This window comes from Carassius carassius, chromosome 45 (genome assembly GCF_963082965.1).
Source record: "Carassius carassius chromosome 45, fCarCar2.1, whole genome shotgun sequence".
NCBI classification, from domain to species: domain Eukaryota; kingdom Metazoa; phylum Chordata; class Actinopteri; order Cypriniformes; family Cyprinidae; genus Carassius; species Carassius carassius.
In genome coordinates, this window is record NC_081799.1 from 21,815,083 (window position 1) to 21,841,446 (window position 26,364).

At 36.6% G+C, this 26,364-nt stretch overlaps 1 protein-coding gene across 1 annotated transcript in view; it reads right to left on the reverse strand.

Moving 5' to 3' along the window:
- The window catches only part of LOC132127094 (single-stranded DNA-binding protein 2), a 68,478-nt gene that overhangs the window by 22,142 nt on the left and 19,972 nt on the right, over positions 1-26,364 (reverse strand). Inside the window, exons 2-4 of the mRNA XM_059538723.1 lie at positions 25,184-25,256; positions 23,677-23,738; positions 23,508-23,592 (exon numbers count right to left, since the gene is read on the reverse strand). Coding sequence (XP_059394706.1) covers positions 23,508-23,592; positions 23,677-23,738; positions 25,184-25,256 — 220 coding nt within the window. The remainder of the gene's footprint in view (positions 1-23,507; positions 23,593-23,676; positions 23,739-25,183; positions 25,257-26,364) is intronic.

Genomic DNA, 26,364 nt, shown 5'->3' on the forward strand with positions numbered 1-26,364 from the left:
GATTAGAGTAACTTTCATTTAGCGTGCATCCCATTCGGGAAACCAAAATGGCACTAATGAAATAAGAAAAGATGTCTGACTGTCTTAAAAACGAGCTGATAAAAGCGTTAAAGGTGACCCGCTGCAGCTAATGTGTTTACGTTTTTGGCTGACATGGATTTGCAGCGGGTGTTTTTAATACAACTGAATATTGAATGCTGTGTACAGCATGTGCTGAAAATCACTTTGATCTAGAGATTCACTGACTCTCTCTTGTACAGTTAGACGGACTGTTCACCCCAAAATGCACTCATCCTTCAATCCTATTAATTCCAGTTTTGCAGAATGTCCTAAATAGGACAACACTGTCAAGATGAAGGCATTATATATCATAAATATAAATTAGAGTGAAATAATTACAATAAAAAAACAATACATAAATAGTATAAATTATTTTAAGATTAAAACGTTTACATTTATTCATTAAATTTCAATATTATTAAACAACACTCAATACTATTTTATTCTGTAATTTTTTTGTAAATTACAAAAGCATAATTTATAATTAAAAATTAATAATGAAAATAATAAATATAATTATTTAAATCTATAATTGTATTATATATGTTTGATTTATATATATATATATATATATATATATATATATTAGGGCTGTCAATCAATTAAAATATTTAATTGCGATTAATCAGACATAATTGTAATGAGTTAACTCGTGATTAATTGCAATTTAATTGCACATTTTTATCTGTTAAAAATGTACCTTAAATTAGTACTTTAAGTAGAAAAAGCGTGCTACGTCAATCGTGTGTTAATAAAATTAATGCCATAAGACTGTTTCCAAACTTTTGGTCTGTACTGTATATATATATATATATATGAATGGTCGAACCATTTTTGGGTGAACTATTCCTTTAAGGCACTTAAGATGTAGCTTGGGTGCAAATAAAACTTGCCCCACCTATTGTAAACCTACCACCTTTTGGCAAAGGAATTTGTATTATGAATTATTGAGTGGTTACTCTTCAGGGACTACAGTTACCGTTTGGCTCAGTGGCACCTTGGGTTTAATTCAGCTGTTTCTTAAGTCTTCAGTTAAGTGTAATGGGCCTGTAAGCTTTACATTCTTGCAACAGAGAGCCTGAAGTGCTGAGTGTAATAACGCCATTCTTGGAATTGTGAGGGAACTGATAAAATGCACATCCTGCTGGGAGTTTATTTAAGAGGAGACGGAAAAGGATTAAAACAGCGTGGCTTGACGCATATTCGGCATGCCGGGTATAGCTTAACAACTATTTATGCACAGGTTTAGCTTTAAAACCTGTCAACAGGAGCACAGATCCCATTGATGAATGCTGTTTGGCAGAGCAGTTATGGGTATCCCAATCGCTTGAGCTTTCTAGTACTGCAACCATTCGAGCTTGTCCCTGTATGCCAGACCCTTGCCATCAATTGGCAGGTCCATCCTCCTGTGTCCAGTCTGAGAATGTTAATTAAAGGACTTCTGACAATTAACAACTTAACAGCCTGCCGCAAGAGTCCCTCCACCTGTGCTGTCCACTTGATTCCTGGTGGTTATGGAGTGTTCCCGATTAGCACAGATTAATGAAATCAATTACCTGCGACAGGGAGCGTGAATGAGTGACTGGAGAGCGCTGGACCGCTAACGGACGGTCCACTATCAATATCAGAGACACTCATAACTCATCGGTGTTACTTGTGGGCACTTATTTGTGCTGATTACTGACCAGTAAAAATGCTGTTTTAATGCTACTAGATCTTACAGCTGCATTTGATACAGTTGATCATGATGTACTTCTTTGGCGTTTAGAGCATTTGATTGGTATCAAGGGTACTGCCTTACAGTGGTTCACTTCATATCTTAGAGACAGGTCCTTTTCTGTATCATTGGGCAAATTTTTCTCTTCTTCAGCTCCCATTATTAGTGGTGTCCCTCAGGGTTCCATTTTGGGCCCGCTCCTTTTTAACTTATATATGCTTCCATTAGGGAATATTATTAGAGGGCACAATGTTTCATTTCATCTATACGCTGATGATACCAAGTTGTATATCCCTGTGGCGAGTGGGGCGGGGCCGAGGGACGTAGGAACACGAGTGAGGCCGGCAGTGATTGGGCAAATCAGTGGCACCTGCGGCCCACCGCCGGTCTCGAGTCCCACGTAGGAGATGGAAGGATATAAAACTGGAGCGACGACAGTGAAGGACGAGAGAGGACCAGGCCTGGGCTTTTAGTTGTGTTTTGGTTTTTATTTTATGCGCACCAGTCGTCCGTGAGGGGCTGGTGCGCTGTTTTGTGTTTATTTTGTAATTAAAGTCTTTGTTTGATTGTCCGCCGGTTCCCGCCTCCTTCTTCCGGATGAATACAAAGGTTATATCATTACAGTGGTGCCGAAGCCCGGGAGAAGGAGGGACGCGCTGCTGAAGATCCCTCGCCGCTGTGGTGAAGCCGCGGTGCCATCGAGCTGGCGAGGAGGATGCCGCCATGGACGCTCGAGGCGGTGGACTGGAGCGAGTTGCCGGGGACGGGCGAGCTCGCTGCCGACCGCCCACGATAGGGAGGGGCGGCTGCCTCCCTGAGGGAGCGGAGGAGTCGGCGCCGTTCGCCAGGGGGCCGGAGCCTGCTGCCTCCGTGAAGGTATCCGGAGGAGCAGGGAACGGGGGACTCCTGCCGGCTGCCCAAAACCGGAGGAGCCGTCGCCGTCCACCGGGCGGCGGAGGGGTGTCGTGCCGTCCGCCGAGGGCCGTCCAGTGCCACCGCCAGGCACCGCGGAGGAGATCGCCCAGCCGGTGGAGGGCCGAGCAGCAGTGCGTCTGGGAACCAGAATTTTTTATTTTTTTTTTCCCCTCTCTCGTCTCTGTTGCTCCTCCTTCCATCTCCTTTTCTCTCGCCTCGTCTGTCCTACCCCCAGGTTCCCGCAGGTTCCCGTGAGCGGTCCCCCCCGAAGGAAGGGGGGGGGGGTAGAGCGCAGTCTCGTGGGTACCCCCCGGCCTGCGAGGGGCGATGGGGGTATGTGGCGAGTGGGGCGGGGCCGAGGGACGTGGGAACACGAGTGAGGCCGGCAGTGATTGGGCAAATCAGTGGCACCTGCGGCCCACCGCCGGTCTCGAGTCCCACGTAGGAGATGGAAGGATATAAAACTGGAGCGACGACAGTGAAGGACGAGAGAGGACCAGGCCTGGGCTTTTAGTTGTGTTTTGGGTTTTATTTGAGCGCACCAGTCGTCCGTGAGGGGCTGGTGCGCTGTTTTGTGTTTATTTTGAATTATTAAAGCTTCGTTTGATTGTCCGCCGGTTCCCACCTCCTTCTTCCGGATGAATATGAAGGTTTTATTCATTACAATCCCATTGAAAGCTGCTGATTCCATTCAACAGTTGTTGGACTGTCTTGATGATGTCAAGAAATGGTTAAAAAATAACTTTCTTCAAATTAATGAAGCTAAAACTGAAATTATTGTTTTTGGTGCCCCAAAATTGAGAAACAGGCTTATTAAGGAACTTGGCAATCATTTCCCCTCAGTTTCTTCTCAGGTCAGTAACCTAGGTGTCATCTTGGACTCTGAATTATGCTTAACCAAGCAAAAAAATTAGGTTGTTAAAAATAGTTTTTATCAGCTGTGGATTATTTTTAAACTTAAATCATTCTTGTCATTTCAAGATTTGGAGAAGGTCATTCATGCTTTTATCACATCACGTTTAGATTATTGCAACTCCTTGTATTTAGGCCTTCCTCAGTCAACCATTTCTCGCCTCCAGATGGTTCAAAATGCAGCTGCAAGGATGTTAACCAGAGCAAAGAAATCTTAACATCACTCCATTGGCTCCCAGTCCATTTCAGAATTCAGTTTAAAATTCTTTTGTTTGTTTTTAAAGCTCTTAATGATCAAGCCCCCTTTTATTTAAAATATCTTATTATCCCACATTCATCTAGTAGATCCTTAAGGTCTGCTGATCAGTTTTTTCAGTTGCTGCCCCTCGCTTATGGAATCAGCTGCCACTGGATATTTGTCTAGCACCTTCTATTATATTTTTTTAAAAGAGGCTGAAAACATATCTTTTCTCCCAGGCATTTTAATCTAATCTTAGTACTGTGTTTTTAGTATATTGTCTTCCATGTTGTTTTATTCTTATTTTATATATATTTATTATTATTATTATATATTTTTTTAATACTCTGTTCAGCACTTTGGTCAGCTACGCTGTGTTTAAATGTGCTATATAAATAAAATTTACTTACTTACAGTTTGTCATCAAAACCCTGGAACAAATTGCATAAGCTACCTTCATGAAGGAATGATCTAAATTACAACATGAGTGCATCCAAAACATAACGGTCAGTAGGAAACTCTCTGACTGACAGAAGCAAATTAGTATTGTTGTAGTATAATATAAGTATATTTTGTAATTTTACATTTCTGAATGTAAAAAAATAATTATTTACAATTGAATCATTGGTTACTGATAATAATAGTAATAAAATATAGCTGCAGGCAGCAATTACGGGGCCAAGCACTCCAGCAGCAAATTTAGGAGCTAAGCATGGCATGAAGGACCACACCAAATGCAACAGTGAGCAATTACAGCTTTTTTATGATGATTGTACTTGAAATGGTTGAAAAATCATAATAGAACCACTAGTAATATGATGAAATGGCTTATCACGTTTGACCAAGAGGTGGTGCTGTAATCAAATCATTTCAGCGTGTTCTGTGAGAGATGACAATGGCACACACAAAGTTTGGTGTCAATATGCCAAAGCCTTGCAGCGATACAGGCTGAAGTGTCATTTTGGCATGATGCCTCAAATTCGTTGCGGAGGTATGTGAAAAATGGTTTTGTCTATCGACACAAAATCCATAAATTTGTGTCATCACAGTCTGAAGATCATCTGATTCGAATTTGGTGAAAATCGGACCAACGATTGATGAGGAGTTTGAAAAAGTAGGTTTTCAACATAAATCAAAATGGCGGACCGGAAGTTCAGCTTACTCTGATATATTTAATATCTATGTTGTCGGCATAAGCCAGGGAATATTTTGAGTCCAGTTTCATTGCAATAAGCTAATGCATTAAAAAGTTATTTGCATTTTTAAAAGTGTAATTATTCATGGTTAATTAATGGTTTATTACTCTTGACCAATAGGTGGCGCTGTTACCAAATTTATGTTGAATGGTCAGTTTTAGGGTACAATAACAGATACAAGTTTGGTGCAAATATGTCAAAGCTTTGCAGAGATACAGCCTCAAATGCATTTTGGCATCGGTCCAGCAAATTCGTTGATGCGCTAAATGAGAACCGTTTCGTATATAGACACAAAATCCATAACTTTTGGCCACTGTGGTCTGAAGATGATCCGCGTCAAATTTAGTGAAAATCGGACTAACGTCTAGGAGGAGTTCGAAAAAGTTGATTTTCAACATTAATCAAAATGGCGGACAGAAAGTATGGCCAATTTTGACATAATTGAAATCGATGTTCTCGGCATTACGCAAACAATATAGAGAGACCATTTTCATTTCAATAGTTTAATCGATTCAAAAGTTATTAGCATTTTTTAGATATTCCATTATAACTCTTGACCACAAGGTGGCGCTGCCACCAAACCTTTTGAGTACCTTCAGGGCATGGAGCCGAATATTTTTGTAATTATTTTCGTAACGATACGATAATGCGTTCAAAAAATACAGCATTTTAAAACATAATTCAAAATGGCCGATGCCTAAAATGGCTGATACGGGAAATCTGGATATCATTCGACTCAACATGACTTACTGAATCTAAAGAGATCAGTTGTGTGATTTTTGGCCAAACCATTCAGAAGTTAAAAGCCAAAATATGCATTTTTCATATCTCCTGATCACTAGGTGGCGCTGTGTGGAAACACTGTAGGTAGTCTCAGGTCATGCTTATTATAACACACACCAAGTTTGGTCTCAATATGCCAAACAGTTGCCGAGATATAACCTCACGTGCATTTTTGCGTGCTTTTCGTCAAATTTGTTCACGTGTCATTCGAGAACAGTTGGACAAATCAACTTGAATTCCATAACTTTTTGCCATTTTTCATTTTTCAGCATGGTCTGAAAATGATCTGAGGCAATTTTCGTGAAAATCGGACTAACCGTCTAGGTTTTTCGAAAAATTGAAAATAGAAAAAATTTAGAATTTAGAATTTTGGGGTTAAATTGACTTGGAATGAGCCAAGGATTTAGAGGAAAAAAGAATTATCATTTTTTCTGGCTTACGGTTCAAAAGTTATTAGCATACAAATATTGAAACTTTGGAAAAGTGGTGGCGCTAGAGAGTTGGAATTAGAGACTTCAAATTTGCTATAGTTAATGTTGGGACTGTCCTCTATCTGTGAGCCAAATTATACAACTTTCCCACAATTGGTTCTATGGGCTGCCATAGACTTGCGGTGGAAGAAAAAAATTACGCTAACGGATACAATAGGTGCCTTGCACCTTCGGTGCTTGGCCCCTAAAAACATTTTTGTATTATTAAACAATTCAACAACAACAGTAATAACAATTATAATTAATAATATTTAAAACAGAAAAGAATGAGAATAAATGCATTTTTAAATAAATTAATATTAATAATAATTTGGCTATCATCATCATCATCAACAACAATAATGTAATTTACACATTTTGTCTTGAAAATAGTAGTATTGTTATAGTACCCTAATATTGTTTTGTAATTTTATAATACTATAAACTATAAATACTATATACTATAAATACTATACTACTACAAATTATTTGCACATATTTTAAGGTGGATTCACTGAAACAAGAATATAATAATAATAATAATAATAATAATAATGTATTAAATTATTTATTATTACAATTAATTTAATTCAAATATAATTATTATTCAATAATATAGTAGTAGTAATAATAGATAATAATAACAATAAAAATTTAAGTATTAAGAATTAAATTTACATATATGTAACAATTTAATTAAATTATTATTGTAATAATAAATAATTTTATATATTATTATTATTATTATTATTATTATTATTATTAATATTATCATTAATTTCATAATTTTCTTGGATATATCCTTTTTATTTTTAATAATAATGCTAATAAATTATTTGTATAACATTAATTATATTTTTATTTTATTAAGTTATTAATAATAATTCAATTTATTTATTTATTTGGACAAATTTTTACCTCTACAATATTGCATGGACACCTGTTTGAAAAGAAAAAAAAGTAGCATTTTGTATTTGCTAGAAAAGTAGTTGTATATGTTAGTTAAATAAGCTGTGGTCGCTCTACTGAAAAATGTAGTTGGTAGCATCACTATATGTAGTTAGTCACTCCATAAAGCTGTTACGGCAGGCTATGTTTTCTGTAAACTGTAATATAGTGTGTTAAAAAAGCAAAACAACAAATGTTATGGAGAGTGTCAAAGTGTGGAGCTTCAAACTAATCCAGCCAAGAAATTTGGATATAAAGTAATTAATTAAAAACACTTTTTTTCTCATTACTGTTCCCATTTAGTAGTTTGGGAACATTGGACGCAGCCTGCCATGAACATCCATCTGTTACCACATAAAATGGCAGACCACAATATATTAGCAACTGAATTGCTTGTAGAAGTGACTAACATGAGAAAAGCACACAAATGCCTCCCATGATGCACCTGGGGTCAGTTAAGGACTTTTGGAGATTTGGGGTCCACTCTGCAATCCTCAAATCAAGCCTCTTAATCGGTATAACACACAGTCTGGGTCACCAGCATGGGGTCCTGGGACGGGATGAAGGGGCTAATGGTTACCCCACTGCACTTCCCCAGGAGGCAAATCTGCTACAGGGAACAGTATTAAGCATCCCGTTCTGGCTGCAAGCTCTGCTGTATGAGTGGACAAACATTTGGACTGGAAATTTCTCCTGGGAAACCGACAATGCTGCTGGCCTGAAGTCTGTTCCGTCTTTGTTTTGGCAGGAGTGCTCGACGCACATTTGTCAACGTTCTGCGATGCCTTTGCAGTGACGATTAACGGCTCAGATCGGAATAAAGATGCGATTACTGCGAGAACTCCTCCTGCTGTTCTGTGTTGACATTGTATCTGCTCTTAGGTTCATTCAGCTGAATGTAAAAAGTTCATCTGAGCTCATATTCACATACAGAGAGAGAGAAATCTATTGTACTTTCTGATGTACTCTTATGTTCACAACATAAAAACATTAATTTATTAATATATCAGGGCTCAATAAAGTCATTTGCCTTATTGGTCTAGCACAATATACATTTTTTAATTTTGATTTAATTTATTTAGTTTTGGACTCAGTTTCCTGTGACATTTGTCTGTGAACTTGGCTTGCCAACTATTTAAACTTAACGAGATCACTAAAAAAATGAAAATTTTGTCATCATTTGATCGCCTTCATGTTGTTCCAAATCTCAAATTTTCTTTCATCCGTTAAACATAAAAGATGATATTTCAAAGAACATTGGCAAGCAAGGAGTTGCGGGTAGCCATTGACTTCCACAGTATTTTTTCCCTACTATGGAGGTCAATTGCTACCAAAAACTGTTTGCTTACCAACATTCTTCAGAACATTTTCTTTTGGGTTCAGGAGGAAAAATAAACTTACAGGTTGGAAACAACTTCGGGTTGAGTAACTGATCAAATTTTTATTTTGGGTCAACTAATTTTAGAGGGAAAATGATCTGACTGATCTTCCATAGAGTTTTTTTTCTTTTAATTCAAAGAATGTATAGTTTCAGTACCAGTAAGAAAGGGTTGAAAGTTACAATGAATTGATTCCTTTATAATTATAGTAATTATTTGATTTTCAGCAATTGCAAACCATATTTGCAAACTGTCTTTAAAAAGAAAAAACAACAACAACATATATTTGTGTATGTATTTTTAAATATTTCATTTATTTCTATATTTATTTTCATTCTGTGCTGAAATTTTGCTCATTATCTCAAAAGGAATTTAAACATTTCTCACCACAACAAACAATTTTTTTATATATCTTCGTTTAAAAACACATATTAAATAATACACAAATATTTTATTTAAAAAAATATATAAACAAATGAATTAATTAAAATAATACATAAATATAAATTTAAATAATAATAATACAAAAAAATATTGCTTGTATTAGTGCCAGTAAAAATGTTGGCAAAGCAAGTAGAAATCTAAAAAACAGTCTTACTGTTAAATTCCTGATATGACCATCTGTGTTTACATAAAAACACAAACACCATGTTCATCAGCTTTAGTGGAGGCGTTGTTAATCATTTATCTGAAGAGGTTAGCCATTCATAACAGAGATTATTAAATGGTCCAGTGGCCAAAACAGCCTGTTTATTTCTAAGGGTGAGATAGAAAGTGAAAAATGATTGTGTTATACCAAAACTTGCTAAAAAAAATGCTGCATAATTAAATAAATATGCAGTAAAATAGGGCCCATGAACAGAATCTAAAGGTGCAGTAAACACCTGTCCTATTTATACTGAATGACCATTATACTGAATGTCAACAGCCAAAAGCCAATTGTTATCAAATACCCAACCAACAACAGGAAACATGAGAAACTTGATGACAAACGAGAGAAACAAGATGACAACGTGAATGCTAAATATACACACCTCCTGCACCGGAGACACATTTGCAGTCGCAAAACAGCTAAAGTAAAACATATGTATTGTAACTTAATAGATACATGGTAAGGCTAAGGTTGCTAAGTGGTTACTAGTGTGTTCTATACCTTAGATATGATTTATTTGTCCTTTTTTATTAATAGTAACAGTGAAGCTTGCTTGAAATTGATTGCTAGTGACTGTAAATGATGATCGCACTTGAAATATAATTATGCACTTCAGTTGAACATACCACAAATGGCCAATAAAAACGATTCCAATGTCATTAAAAATATACCTTCGCATAATAACATGGATTCCCAACAAAACAAAATAAATGTATTATGAATCACTGATCCCCTACGTAAGCATACTTCCTATTGATGGTGCGCTAATGTGCTTCCATCAGACGATATGTCAGTCATGGGAATCGTGATGTCATGGTGTTTCAGGGAAGTGAAGGCTAAGACAGAGCCGCATACTTAAAATGGCACAAGCCCAAGCTGCTAACAATCACATCAGGTCCTCATTTCAAAGCCCAGATGAAAAAAAAGGTTGCCTAGGAAACGGCTCCAGTGCACTGCACCTCCCTGGAGGTCCACCAACGCTAGACGAGGAATAAGATCCAAGAGCTCGCCCGAAATAAACCGCACTGTGTGGAAACTCCTCCATCCGACTAAAGCAATTACAGCCGACTAATACAGTATCGTCTGCACATTGACATGTCACACGCGTGACCACAACAAACCCGTCGTGTGGTTTCTGACAACACGAGCCACTCGTGGTGGCTTCCATTCCAATCACTTTGTGGTCAGCAGGAGGTCGATGAAGCGTGAACTCTGAGAAACCACAAAAGAAAAAAAAAAATAATAAATAAGACGTCTATATAATATCTTAATTGTTTCTCCTAAACGAAATGAATAGCAAACTGAAACTCTCAGATGTATTCTTGAGGACCAAGATCTCAATACTCTTTTAGGGTTTCAATAGATGCCTCAATAATATCTCATTCTTTGCACAGATATCTCAAACAGAAGCCATCTTACTTCTCAGATGTTTCTCCTGAGAAAGAACCTTTACATTTGCATTCTTTATCGCTTCATAAGCATTTTAGGTCTCAATGCAATCACATCTGAGAACCAACATAATGTAAGAAAAGAGATTTATTAACATCTCAACTGTTTCCTCTGAAAAATAGCAATTTGAGACTCTGATGCTTCTCAGATGTTTCTTTTGAAAGAAGAACAAAGTTTCTTAAGCATTGTGGCTGTCATCACAATTACTTTGTGGCTGGTAGGAGGTTGGTAAAGGATGAACTTTGAGAATCAACTTAGGAAATAAAAATCACAAATTAGATTCTTCCAGCAATGAGACCCAGAAAAAAACCCTGCTGCTCAGATGTTTCTCCTGAAGAAAAAAGCCTCCTTGTTTCATTAGCATTGTGGCTTTCAATACTTTCAAATTGTGAGAGTACTTTTCACACTGTTGATTCTTAAATGTTAACTTTAAGAATCAACACAGGAACACAGGAACCTAAATTAAACGTCTTTAATTTTTCAATTGTTGCTCCTAGACAACAATGAGGCTCAAATAGAGACCCTTGTGCTTCTCAAATGTTTCACCCTGGGAAAGCCTTCAATAATTGAACATTTATTTCCTTTAGAGTTTCATAAGCTTTGTGGCTTTCAATCCAACCACATAGGAGGACGATACAGGGTGAACTCTGAGGATCAACACAAGAAAGAAAAATCACAAATGGGATCACTTTAGTATCTCGATCGGTTCTCCTATACAAGATGAAGAGCAAATTAAGACTCTAATGCTTCTCAGATGTTTTCTCAAAATAAAAGGCCTCAGTAATCCTCTAGATTTTCAATAGATGACTCAGTATCTCATTATGTGCTCAGATTGCCCCCAATGTCTCAGTATAAACTCAAATATTTCACATCAGATTTTGCCAAGAAAAATGATTTGAGTTATGCACTTCACATCCATTTAATACTGTAGCTTTATACTCTTAATGTGTGGTTATTTTTTACTTTTTATTCATCAAATTTCAGTGGACAAAATCCAGTCCAAGCAATCTGAAATTTCACATTAGGTCCAAATATTTCCTCACACATTTTGCAAATGAAATCAAATTTGACAAGTATATTCTTTGTTGACCATTTTGGAAGCTACTTTTTGCTGCAAGATTTTGCCAAAAGTTTGCTAAAGTAGACTGCATAGCTTAGATTATTCGGAAGAATTTGATGAGAAATGTTAGAGTTTATATTGACATCTTTGATTACACACTTCTGTTTCTTGGAAAATCTAGTAATCATGCTATAAATAAAATAAAAATACTAACATTATTTATGTCAAATATGTCTCAAGAAAAGACAAATGTGTAAAAAAATTGTCTCATTTTTCTTTTTAGGACAAACATCTGAGATAAAAGGTGATATTTAAGAGTATAACTGAAGGGTGTGTCCTCTGGCACCAACTACAACAGAGGCCATGTGGGGTGACAGAAGGGTGGTTCCTCTGGGTGGGGTTGGATTGGGCTCAACTAAAAATGTCATGCTCTTCACATACGTCCCTCCAAACTCATGCTGATCTCGGTTTTATCTTTCCAGATTCTAACTTGCCTTCAGGGCTCAAGAAGACAGGTATTCAGTCCAGCAGATGCCCCATAGTTCAACTCTGGTGATGTTAGTCAGCAAATGGGCCTGTCCCGTTCTCTGCAGCGTGAGCTCATGGTGCTCTTGTGGCTTGTGGGTCTGGCCACGTCTGCATGGCAGGGCTGTGCCATCTTCGGCGCCAGCGTGAATGTGCACTCCAGTGTTTTATCAGTTCATCAGAGGTCTGGATGCGGCTCAAGGACTGCCTTACTGCTGCTGGCCTGTAAAACTGCTCCCTTAAATATCATTAACTCTTAGATATGCCTCCTCTTTCTCCATTTATACATGTGAGTGTGAATAAAGTAGCACCCTGTGGAAAACTTTATAGCTCAGAGATTGCTCTTTCATAGCTTAGCAGACTTTACATATTTATCATAATTCTTTTATATAACATTTTTAGGAGTAATAAAATTCATCACAAATGAGGCAACTGCTCAAATACAGTGCAGATTTGGACTGCCTTGATTATATGATTTAGTCTTAGAACAATTTAAAAATTAAAAACGTTAGTTTAAATTGAGATCTAAAAATAAACAAACCAATAAATAAATGTGTCTCAGCAGAAAACAAATCTGTGAAGCTGCCTTTTATTTTTTTCTTTCCTGTTGGCTTTAAAATGAAATACTGTAAAGTAAAATAAAATAAAATAACAAAATGAGTAGTAATGACACGTGTCACATATAGAGACAAACCTGTGGAGACGATTTTTTATTATTTTTTACCTATGGCTTATACAATAAGATAAGAAACTTAAAAGCTCTCCATTTGCTCTTTATTTAAACCTCATTTCTGTCATGGAGAAACAATTCAAACATCATATGAAAGAGATCTCATTTATCTTTTTCCTTCTCATGGTATATTCTTATTTTTTCTAAATGAGGTCTGACCAAATCATTAAACATCATACAAAAAGTAAGATGAACTGATTGTAATAGTTTATTTTCTATAGCGGGAAAAACAGAGCTGCAATTGTTTTATAGAAAATACAGAAGTCTAGACAGAGAACAGCTCATTTCCAGGGCACATTCTGCAGGAATGGAGCATTGACTGGAATAGACTAGAATTGTATCTGTGACAGAATGCCAGATTGCTTAGATTGTAGATTAGAAGTAAATGGGAGCAGCTGGAAAAAGGCCTGTTTCTAATATGAACACAAACCACAGCACCTGCCAGCAGCCCATCTTTACCACTGAACACAGCAGCGCTGCGACTGGCAGAAACACCAACTTCAGCGAGCCACAGCGATACTGCAATTAATGCCAAAGTTCCTTACGACTTCATCAGTGATGCATCGAACTCATAACTCGCTAGCAACCACACAGAACACCCTAGAAACCACAAAGAAATGCACTATAAACCACCAAACGGCCTCGCAACCACCTACAACGCAATGTGAAAAATAGTGAATGTAAAGAATATGTCTGATTTATTATATTATCTGTGCTGTTCTTAACAAGTACTTGTTATAGAACTTGCGTATCATTGCTCTTTTGTTGATTTTGATTACTTCAATTTCCTAATTTGTAAGTCGCTTTGGACAAAAGCATCTGCTAAATGTAAATGTAAGTTTTTTTTTATTTCCGCTAAAAGCTAATTGCTAATTTGCTAATGACTTTTTTTTCTCACAATGGCGAGTTTATACATCACTATTTACATTTGATATTTTTTTCTCAGATTTTGCAATTATGAGTTGTTGTTTTTCTCTGAACTGTGAGAGAAAAGTCTAAATTGTGAGATAGAAACTCAGAATAGAATGACAAAAAGTGACAATTAATTTATTTTTATACTGTGGTGGAAACAGGCTTCCAGTTCCTTCTGACTGATTGATTGAATTTCTTTCTTTCTTTTTTTTCTCTCTGAGGATGTTTGAGGAGAAAGGGAAAAAAAGAAAAATCGCTGTGTCATTGGCCCGAGATTCAGACAGATGCATCCATCAAAGAGAGCATATCCTCAGAAATACACAATCATTACATCCACGTCTCTCCCAATCCCTCCCATGAGGCTCTGCTGATCCGAGGTGTATCCGACAGACTCTGTAATAACCCTGGCGTGGTGCAGACCCAGTCAAAGGTGACATTTAAACAAAAGAGTGCATAAAAATATGGACATCCCCAAACATATACTATTATATGTTTATGTTCAAGTACAACAATAAGCACTTGATTTAATCATTCGACTAAAAAAAGAAAGCATCATTGATGCAGACTTAGTAAATGCATGTCAATAAAGCAGCAGTTATGGATTGTTTAAAGGCATTTTTGTGCCTGTGCGTCATGCTACGACTCCTGCGACTCAAAGTGCGGCAACGTACTGATGTCATTATGATCGTTCATGTCACAATCATAACACTCATCAATGGAAATCTGTTCAGTGTCATATCCTGCTTTGATTAATATGCAGAACCTCACTAATTGGATGCCTAATTAATTCAGCAGGGCCTCCTGGAGATGTTTTGGGGCGACGCATGCTGTCAGATGCACCGTCACTGAATCCCAGAGAGCCGAAGGATGTAAAAGTCATTTCAAACACACAAATTCAAAACATTAAATGTTGATAAATACTTAATATGCTTAAAAATAATCAAACTAGATTTTAAAAAGTAATTGGTTTCTGATAAAACATGATGATTTGGGGTTTGTTCGAATCTCTAATCCTAAGTATGAACAAACAAGACTAAAAAGTACTAAATAACTCTTCAAAAGCGAGGTTAAGTCAAAACAAACTGCATCAAAACTGCCTTTTGGTTTTAAGGACTGTATCATATTGAAAGTATTTAATTATAGAAAGTGAGTCTTAGAGGAACCAATGGTGTTATTGGATGCAAATTTATTCAAAGCATATGCAAAATTATGAACTCCCATCTATCGGCTTCTCATCTCTCTATTCCACTTCAGCTCACGTTAGGAGGTGTAGCCAGAGAAGATTCAGTGAAGTGGGGATTTTATTTTTCATATTTTGCCTTAATTCTCCATTTCTGGGGGAGCTCATGCTCCCGATACATTAAAAATGAATCTTCTTCACTGCTGAAAGAAGAAGAAAAAAATTAGAGAGGGAAGAAAAGACCACCTGCATCTCCCAAATCCCATTCGGCATCCCTATCCTGCATTATGAAGGAGCTTGTCAGGCAGCAAATGGCCGCCTGCCTCCTCTTCCTCAGCCTGCCGACTCGCTGCTCATTCATCATTTACACAGGCAGAGGCAGCTGAAGCTCAAATACTGACTCGCTGCCTCGTACTGCCAACCTACACCACTCATACAGCACTGCAGCAAAAGTTTCAGAGCTTCTTCTGCTTAGAAAACATTAAAGCAACAAACTAAAACTCCAGAAAGTTCAAAATCATTCATTTAAAATAGAGCAAGTGGAGTTGTTGCCATTCTAAATACAAATTTGGGTACCACAAAGTCATCTAATATAGATTTAAATCAGTGTTGCTATTGTTAAAAAAAAAGAATTGAGGTAAATGAAAAATACAATTAAATATAAAACAATTAGATTAAAAAAGTTTGAAAAGAGTTTGAAAACATAACATTACTAGAACTAAGATTAAAATGAAAACAACTAAATAAAAAACTACAAGCTAATTTAAAATTAATAAAAATTCAAGAACTAATTCAACATTATTAAATACTATATTATATATACTTTAAATAAATAAATCACTAAAATAATACTATAGATAAATCATACCAATATGACTCATTTTATTATATATTATATATATATTATTATTGAAGTTACAAATGAATAGAAATATTATTGAAGTTACCAATGAATAGAAATATTAAATATTCAAATTTGGCATTTAGTCCAAAATTATTAAAAGACCAGGAAATCATTAAGATAAATAAAATTGGCTAAAATGTATTAATCTATAAGGTTTTATAGGTATTCTTATTTAGGCAAAATCAAGTATTCATGTAAAAATTCATGGAAAATAAAATTAAATAAAAATATAAAGGACCTCAATTTCTGAATATTTACACAAACATTACAATGCTATGGGGAAAAAAACTTTTACTCTAAGCAATACTATTTTAGTATTGATCTGTGCCAAAGTATCCAAACATTTTTAAATTACAAGTTTTTGTGGCATAGTTTGAGTAAAATTTAAGCCATTTAGCAGTCACCCTTTTTCATGAAGCTGAGCATATGCTGAATTTCAGAGCGTGCGATCAGACAAAGACGAAATGCATATCTGGGATTGTGTGTGACAATAACATCTGATGCATAATGCCAAGACAGGAAAAACATTTGTAATGCAGAAAGCATTTTAACAACAATCAAAAGAAAGTGAGGCCATTCGGAAATCGTATTACAAGGGTGGCCGTGCACTCAAAGCAAATGTGTCCGAAACGCGTGGCTCGGAACAGGCCATTTTTTTAGTCTTAATCCAGTTAAAATCACAGCAACATGAGCCCGACAGGAAACCGGGAGCAATTCAATCTTCAATTCTCCTGCTTATTAGGAAGCTGAGTGCTGGCTAGCGTAGAGCTTAGTGATGCACCAGAGAACAGGGCCGCACAAACAGCCGAACCCAGAGACGGTGGGCTGAATGCTGGGTAAACATCGACGATGAACAGTCTCCTTCAAGTAGCTCCAGATTGGAGGTGCGGAAAGAGAAAATGCCAAAGCTTATCCCAAAGTCTCGTCTGTCCCTTTCCCAAAGCCCACGACAAAGAAAGCAGCCGTGAATACTGTGGAGGCCGATTTTCCTGCCAGACTTTAATCTGTGGAGAAAAAACCCGATGAGGATGCTTGGGGCAAAGAGGCGGCACGTCGACTTTGATCTGTGGAGAAGTTGACTTTATTGTGGGGGTTTTTGAAAGCTTGCCGTCTCTCTGTGGTTTGAGCAGCCAGCTGTTTAAGATGGGAGGAAACCTCCCAGACTCTAAACTCAAAAGGATGCTGAAAACTCAGAAGTGATGGTGCCGATCCAAACCATATATGATTTACATACTTCAAAAGCAGATCGTAAGAGGTTTAACACGCACTCTATTCGTCCAAATCCAGACACAGTCTGCATAAATGTGTGACAAGCATCAAATCCCCACGGCTTGCACACTCCTGACACTTTGGGACACTTTTTATCTACAGAACAGAAGGAGGAGGACAGAAAATAATAGGAAACCAAAGAGAGGATTTCCCACATGAGCACCGCAGCTCAATGTGTCCTGAACTGTCACGCCACAGATCCAACACCATTCTGGCACTGCTAGTATGATTCATACATGGTGGTCTGGGAAAAGAAAACAGACAAAAACTAAAGACAGATTGAAATATAACATGCCGCTTGCTTAAAGGATGTATAATGATTATTTGTAGCAAATTGTTTGGTCACAATTAGGGGTGGCACGGTTCGCTGAAAAAAACCTGTACCGTTCGGTTCACCACACACGGTTCGGTACTCGCTGGGACCGCGGTTCAACTTAAATCCAAAGCATCTGTAATATGGTTTGCTATAAATAGCAGTTAATATATGTTTCTGTTGATGGATGCGCATTCTGGATTCCCAGACATTACAACAATAGCGATGAGAAAAAAAACTCTGGACAAACCATTCACTCTTGTTCAATGTGAATGAATATGAGCAGTCATCATCAGGGTGCTGAAAGCGCACGCGCACAGATGAGACTTGAACAGCACACGTTAATATGTTTTTAAACAAAACTCATTTAAGCTTTGTCAGTTTAAACATTTAAGAGCCAAAGACGCGAGCTCGCGCGCACAGTGAGAAGATTTGTGCATGCGCTCATCCGAAGCGCGCAAACCCACGCCTCAGAACGCGCGCAAATATAAGATCTCTCTGAAGTATTGTGTTTAAATGGACAAATTCAGACCAAAATTATGTAAAACTGCCTGTCTTGGTAAGTATCCTACAGCAGACATAGCCGGCAGAACGGAGGCCATTGTATCAGTCTTTATATTAATTGAACAGCAACAACAAAGAAATCACTCACTGCTCTTGATTAAAAAGCTTTTATAACTTTAATAAAGAATAATCTTGTCCAATATGCAATGCTGTTTTACATTTGATTACTTTATTACATTTCTGTACCTAAAAACTTATGCTAGACCTGCCAAAAAAAAAAAAAAAACTGAAAATCACAGTTTATTGTTTGTATCTTTGCTGTTGCTTGTAGTTGGATAGAATATTCTTCTTCTTTTTTTTTTATTAGAATGTATAGTTTTTCCATAAGCACATACCGAACTGTACCGAAAACCGTGAAACAAACCGAAAAAGTTGAACCGTGCCACCCCTAGTCACAATGTATTTAAGCTTATCAAGATTGTGTCATTCAGAATTGGACTGAGACTGTTTTAAATTCAGCTCTTGAATTTGAATTTAATTTGTATTAAGGTAGCAAAAAAGATGCAGACTTGCAAACTGAATTTAAATTTAAGGGAAAGTTCACCAAAAAATGTAAATTCATCATTTGCTCACCCTCAAGTTGTTTCTTTCTTCTGTTGAACACAAAATGTAGGTATCCAGAGAACTGATGGTAGCCATTGGCTTCTATAGTATTTTCTTTGCATACAAAGTCAATGGCCGTGGTGACATAAACACTTATTTCAGATGATCCACCGTCACTTAAGAAATGAGCTCCCCTATCGGTTATATGATTGTGGTCAATCAATGGAAAACCAAATTAGGTTTCCAAAGATCACATTTGGTTGGGGTTGGAAGTAAAAACCGTTTCTATTTTGAGCATTAGCAAGTTCATGTTACATATCCCAATCGACTTTACTATCATGATATAACCACGGGAATGGACACCAGGATGAATATAGGTTATATTAATGTGCTTATAATGAATGAAACGGGGGATGCCAGGCTCCTTTTCTGTCTGGTTTGGCCTCGGCACATGACATGTCTTCTGCTAGCTCGCGTGATGCACACCCACGAGCAACAACAGTATCAGGAGCATCCTAGAGCCTGTTTCTACATATGACAACCACACACTTGGCTCTTATCGCAAAAAAGGAAACCAGCGCCAGCGTCCTTATGGGACATTAGTCTTGATCGCATTAAACCCTTATATCTGCCTAAGGATCAATTAGCATTGCATTCAACAGCACTCGCAGGGCCCTTGGAGTGCATTAGAACTCCCCGACAGCCCAAACGAACACAGTGACATGGTGTAATGAAGGGAAAACAGACTCGGCCGGCGTGTCCATGTATGGTTTTATACTAACTCCATTAACGTGACCACCGACAGAGAAATCATTATGCTGAAAATGAACTGATGCAAGGCAAGCTAATGCCGGGGCCAGGTCAAAGACCGCAGCTATGGAGGAAGCCATCCGAGGCCAAAAAGCAGAAGCCACCCTGTGACTTCAAGTGCAAAAATGCCATACCACCATACTAACCATAATATTTTTGCATACCATGTTTTCAATATGCACTGGAAAAAACAACAACAGCATCTTGCTAAATATCTGCATATGAAAATCATATACATATATATATGTGTGTGTGTGTGTGTGTGTGTGTGTGTGTGTGTGTGTGTGTGTGTGTTTTAGTATCACATACTAAAAGTTTTCTATATGCATCGTTAAAAAAAGTTTTTAAGAAAATGTAAAAAGAAAATCATATTAATTTGAATGACAAAAAAAAAAAAAATTAGTGCATATCTGATATAAACGTGAACTACACACTATGAATTAAAAATTCAGAGTTCAAAATGTCCTACTACTTATTAGGGGTGTCCCTGACTAAGGATTTTCATAGTCAAATAGGAATTTTCGAATCTTGCCGATATTCGACTGATAGTCGAATCATATATTTTGGGGGTGGGGCAAAATACATTACCAAGAGTCAAGTCAGACATTCGACAGTCATAATTACGTTAACACACAAGGAAAATTTGTAACGGACGCCTCGGAGATACAATTTTATGTTTTGATTAAAAGATAGTTAACATTAAACGTCTGCGAAACCCTTAAGAATTCACAATTAATTTTTACAATAGAGTTTAAAAATCAGTAGTTTTATGTGAAATAAGACATTTGAGAGACATTTGAGATTATAATATTAAATATAACTTTGGGTTTAAATAATGCATTAGTAAATGTTATAATTACTTTTAACTGAGATGAATAAATGCTTTAAAAGTATTTTTCATCATTAGTTCATAACTATATATGTGACAGTTAAAATTACATGTAATGCATGTGTTTAGGAAAGTTTAAACAAATAATTATGACAAAATGTATCATTTTAAAACAAAACTGCATAAAAAAAGAAAGAAAAAAATACTATTTTGGTTATATCTGAAATATAAGTGGACTGTAATCGGTTTGAAATTATATAATCTGTTAAAAAAACTTTCCTGTAGTTTAAACAGTACTGCATGTCACTGGCATCTCCAAGATCATGGGATCAATTCCCAGAGAAAGCAAATACTGGTAAAATGTGCATGTGTTCCCTTGAATGCAATGTACGTCACTTTAGATAAAAGCATCTGCCAAATGCATAATTGCAAAGAATCAGTAGGCAGTATACAGTACACACTTCCCAAACAGCAGTATGCTACTCTGGCACTGAAAACACAGCCAGAGAGAGAAGCGTCCCATCACACTCACAGAGAGAGGTGACATTTTGACCTTTTCTTAGAAAGTGACCTCTAGGAAGCTCTCTTTGGATGTGTTCTCACTCCCTGAGGGAGGATGAGGAGAGGTGAGAGGGAAGAGATGAGGGCTTTATTCCCCCTTGCTGTGGCTTTTATTCTTAGCACAAAAGCCACGGCGCTGACTCTGGCACGTAGGACGGCATTGCACGTCTGCCTGAGCCTCTGATATCCTCCAAATCAGGATGAGAACAATTCCCCCGTGCAACTTTATTACACTGCTGGAAAAACAAAGCATATGTGCAACCCAGACCAAACTAAATCAAGCAACATCTGCAAGTCGACATGAAACTGCATTCACAACCTATTTTATTTCAAACGTTACATATTTTGGAATTAAATAGGATATTTAGTAAGAAAAATTGCTTTGGAGGACTGACAATTGCACTACTGTTCAAAAGTTTGGGTTCAGTAGGATTATTTTTTTGTAAAAAAAAAAATAAATAAATAAATAAATAAATAAAACTTTTATTTAGCAAGGATGAAATAAATTGATCAAAAGTGACAGTAAATATATTTATAATGATACATAAATGTATATTTCCAAAAAAAAAAAAAAAAAAAAAATCAAATAATCCTGAAAAAAAGGAATCTCAGTTTCCAAACAATTATTAAATATTTTCAACACTGATAATAATTTCTTTTTAACAGCAAATTAAATCGTAATAATATTTCACAGAATGAGTGTTTTACTGTATTTACTTTTGTGTGTATGTGTGTTTTTGAATGTGTGTGTCTAGCAACAGAAACCAAACTTTTGAAAAGTAATGGCCTAGTGGGTGTATATAAACTGTAAAAAGTCTATTAGGTATTACAGTATAATAAAAGTATAGAGTATAGAGTCAGAAAAAGGATTTATGACATCATATGAAAAGTCTTTACATTATGATAAAAATATATATATATTTTTTCTCTTTAGGAGTAATGTGTGCACAATGCTGAATTATTAACAATAAAAAACAGAAATTTGTATTTATAAAGCAATACTCAATTTTGAGTTTTTAAAACCTTAGTCATGTGGTATGGTGCATCACAGCTTTAAAGCGAATTTGCTGTACATTGGCAATTAGTCACAGAAAGCAGGCGATGTATGGGACAGAGATGTTCTCGTTTGAGAATCTCGAGCTCTCTGTAATTACTCCTGTTGTGCCTACACTCCAGACGCTCTCAGAGGAAATTCAGCTAATTGGTGCTGGAAAGAGAAATGAGTTCGGGGCCAAACCAGTGATCTTCGGCATAGCGGTGCTCTTTACTAGTCTTCTAAACTGCGCTTTTGAGATGCACACAACAGCAGACAGAACATTTAGGGGAAAGCAGTCGGGTCTATAATTGAACGTTTACATCACCCTCTGAGGTGACACGAGCAAAACTTGAGATCCTCTGCGCTCTTGTTTATGAGACGTAAGGTGACCAGCAGCCCGAGGTACACAGGAAATTGAATCACGCTTCCTTCCTGTAAGTCCCAGCAGCATTTAGTCTTACTCAGAATACTGCAGTGCACTGAATGAAGCCACAACATCATTGCTCTGATAAACTGAGGCCTCATGGGAAATACCATTTGCATTGTGTTGCAAATCTCAAATGAGCTGATGAACATCCGCTTGGTCAAAATTCATAAATCCATCCATCTCTCCATCTATCTTTCTAGCATTCTATCCATCTGTCCATTCATCCATCCACCCCTTATCTTTCTAGTGTGCCATCCATCCATTTTCTATCCATTCATCCATCTTTCTAGTGCTCCATCCATCCAGATGGATAGATGCATAGATGGATATACTGTAACACTGGTGTTATATCCATCTATGCATCTTTATAGTGTGCTGTCTTTCCAGCTTTATAGCATTCTATTCCTTTAACCATCTTTTAATCAATCATCCATTCATCTTTCTAGCATTTTATACATCATCCATCTTTCCAGTGTTCTTTTTTTGTGTTTTATCCATTCATCTTCCTATCCATCCATCCACTTTTCTAGAGTTCAATCTTACTAGCATTTTATCCATCTATCATCCATTCATTTTACTAACCATCCATCATCAATCTAACTTTTTTAGTGTTCTATCAATCTATCCATCCATCTTTCTATTGTTTTATCCATCCAACCATCCATCCTTCCATCTTTCTTGTGTTCTATCTATCTATCTATCTATCCATCCATCCATTCATCTATCTATCCATTCAACATCCATTCATCTTTCTAGTATTCCATCTATCCATCTTTCTAGCATTCTATCCATCTGTCATTCATTCATCTTTCTATCTTTCTAGCATTCTAACATCCATCATCAGTCTAACTTTCTAGTGTTCTATCTATCTATCTATCTATCTATCTATCTATCTATCTATCTATCTATCTATCTATCTATCTATCTATCTATCTATCTATCTATCTATCTATCTATTATCTATCTATCTATCTATCTATCTATCTACTGTTCTATCGATCTATCCATGCATCGATCTTTCTAGCGTTCTAACATTCCATCCATCCATCCGTCAGTCAGTCCCGGCTCTGAGCTGAACTACTATACCACACATTTATCCATCTATGCACTGTAAGAGTAACTTACATAGTCGTGGAATGCCTTGGCTTCACTGGAATGCTCACAGGTTTCTCTCCTTTCAGGTGCCGCACAATATAAATCCCAGAATACACTGCAAATCACATAGAGGTGAATGAAGCAGTTGCCATGAATAACACATCAGCACATGACAAACATTTAACAATGTGAATCTTACCACCACCATGAATGTAAGAATCCTGGAGGTTCTCCTAGCGTTATGTTCTTCTCCCATCTTATCTGGATAGAGATGTGAGAAATACACTGTAAGACTCGATTCACAGTAAGACTACATTCCCTTCATTAGGCTAAATGTCCACCAGAATGTGTTTTGTAGTCAGCCAAGCTAATTAATTGGTCAAAATTTGGCAAGTCCAATTTTAGTCCACAAATCTGTGTTTAATTTAATGTTAGCAACACAGTGGAGTTCAAATGAATACCAACTCGGGTCAAATTTAAACCAAATTATACCATAAGCAAAATTTTTATTTTTGAAATTGTTTATTTCCAGGTTTAAATGGGATTTTAATTTCTAGATTTTTTTTTTTTTAATTACTGGGGTCAAGAAGTTTTTTCTGCTCGCCAAAGCTGCATTTATTTAATAAAACAAATACTTTAAAAACAGCAATATTGTGAAATATTTTTAGTTTTCTATTTGAATATATAATTCAGAAATCATTTTTAAATGCTGATTTGCTGCTCAAAACATTTAATATTATCAGTGTTAAAACAGTTATGCTGCTCAATATGTTTGTGGAAACCGTGATACTTGTTTCAGGATTCTTTGATGAAGAGAAAATTCAAAACAGCATTTATTTGAAATTTACTGTCACTTTCAATCAATTCAGTGTGTCCTTTTTCTGAATAAAAATAATAATTTCAACTACATTCACCCACTAGTGCCGAACTAGTGTATGTTTTACATTACTTGTACTACATATAAACTGGAACAAACCTGCTGTTTTATTTTGTGCTTTAAACACACTTCTCATTTCTAGATACAAATAGCTCACTTAAAATAGTCTAGTCTGATACGTGTGGACAAGTTAACCTTGCAAATCTGAATATATATCAGGCAACTTCTGCCATTCTTGTGATAGGCACAGCCTTGGAATTAGTATGACAATCAGAAATGGTGTGCTAAATGTGTATTATTGTATTTTCTCAGATGGCTTGTACTCTTAAGTGTGTATGACTCATATGCAAATAATGGTGAGACTATAAATAAAAAATTGGTACTTCGAAATGTCATGGTTTCCTTCACATAGATCCATCCCACAATGCCTCAGTGACACTGAAATAAACTCATTCAGGCATAAATGACTGTGATCTTCCTTAAAAGCCTTACATCGCAAATAAAACACAGGATTGTGAGCAGCTGATATAACAAAGCGAACATGTGCTTTTCTTCATAAAAGCAGGAAGAGGTGATGAACATCAACATGCAAGCACCGCTCCATCCTTTCTGCTGAAACAATTTGGCCGTTTTTACAGTGATTTCCTGACTCTCCTCCAATCCCATTAAGTGGACACCAAACATCTAATGTGTCCTGCTTGCTCAGCAAATCATTTGCGTGTAATTAAATTAGCCGGAGCCCCAGGGGGGCGGGCCGATGCTTACAAGGCCGCGTGCCTGGATGGCACATCGATAAGAAGGAGCTTAAATAAACCCCCCGCTGGCTCACCTCTGACAGGAAGGTCTGTGCCGACTTCTGGGCTCCTACATGTAACAAGTACTCGTACACGTAGAGCGCTAGCCTGTAAAACACAGAGAAACACACAAACAATCTCATTAATTCTCTTCTCTTCTCTTCTCTTCTCTTCAGATATTAAGAAAATAATGCTAATAATCCCAAAAAATTTAGCTCAATTGTTTCAAAGGCTTCATACTTTTGATTTACAGTCTTAAATAGAATTTTTTTTTAATTAAAACGTCTCACTGTTCAAACGCAATTATTACAATTAAATATGCGAATATAATAAATAATGAATGAATAAATGATAAAACTCACAGTTTTCACATAGCATAAAGCTCAGTTCACACCAAGAACGATAACTTTAAAGATTACGATATTAGCGTCCACATCAGCGAACGTTATCGTCTGTAAGCGCACACCCGTCTGCTGCTAAATTCTCAAACTCGTTACAGCAGGACTGATTCTGATTGGTTGTCAATGTATTTATCATTGAATAAGCTGAAAAAAGATCGTTCTGAAAGTGATTTCAATGATATCGTTTCTCTGTGTCTTTATCGTTATAGCTGTGGTGAGGACTGCTATTCTTTAATATTGAGAACGATTTTTAGAACTATGTCTTTATCGTTATCTTTATAGTTATAGTGCTTGGTGTGAATGGGCCTTAACACATTAAATCCCCAAATCAATGCAGACTAAACAAAACAATATTATTAAAAAATATATTTTATGGTTGGAAATGCTCACATATAAGCTTTTTTTTTAAATGAGTGGCAATATAATAATAATAATTACTATTATTTTTGCAATAATCTTTGAATAATAATATGGTACTTTATTTAAAATAGGGGTGTGTGATGTGTGGAACCCGAACACCCGAAGCATGCACGCTAAAGCCTGTCAAACAGCGCCTGAATATTGAACAAAGTTATCTTTTGTGGTAACACTGTCAAAGGTTTACATGTAGACTCAGTTGGTTATGTCTAAAATGAAAGTAAACAGTAGAAGGAAATACTTATACGTGCCTGTTTATTAGATGCGTGCAAGTCTTAAAGGGACAGTAGGCCTATTAAACATGCATTACAGGGATAGATCACCCTGAAATTTAATTTCTGTCATTATTTACTCACTGTCACGTTGTCCCAAACCTGTATTAATTTCTGTCTTGTGCT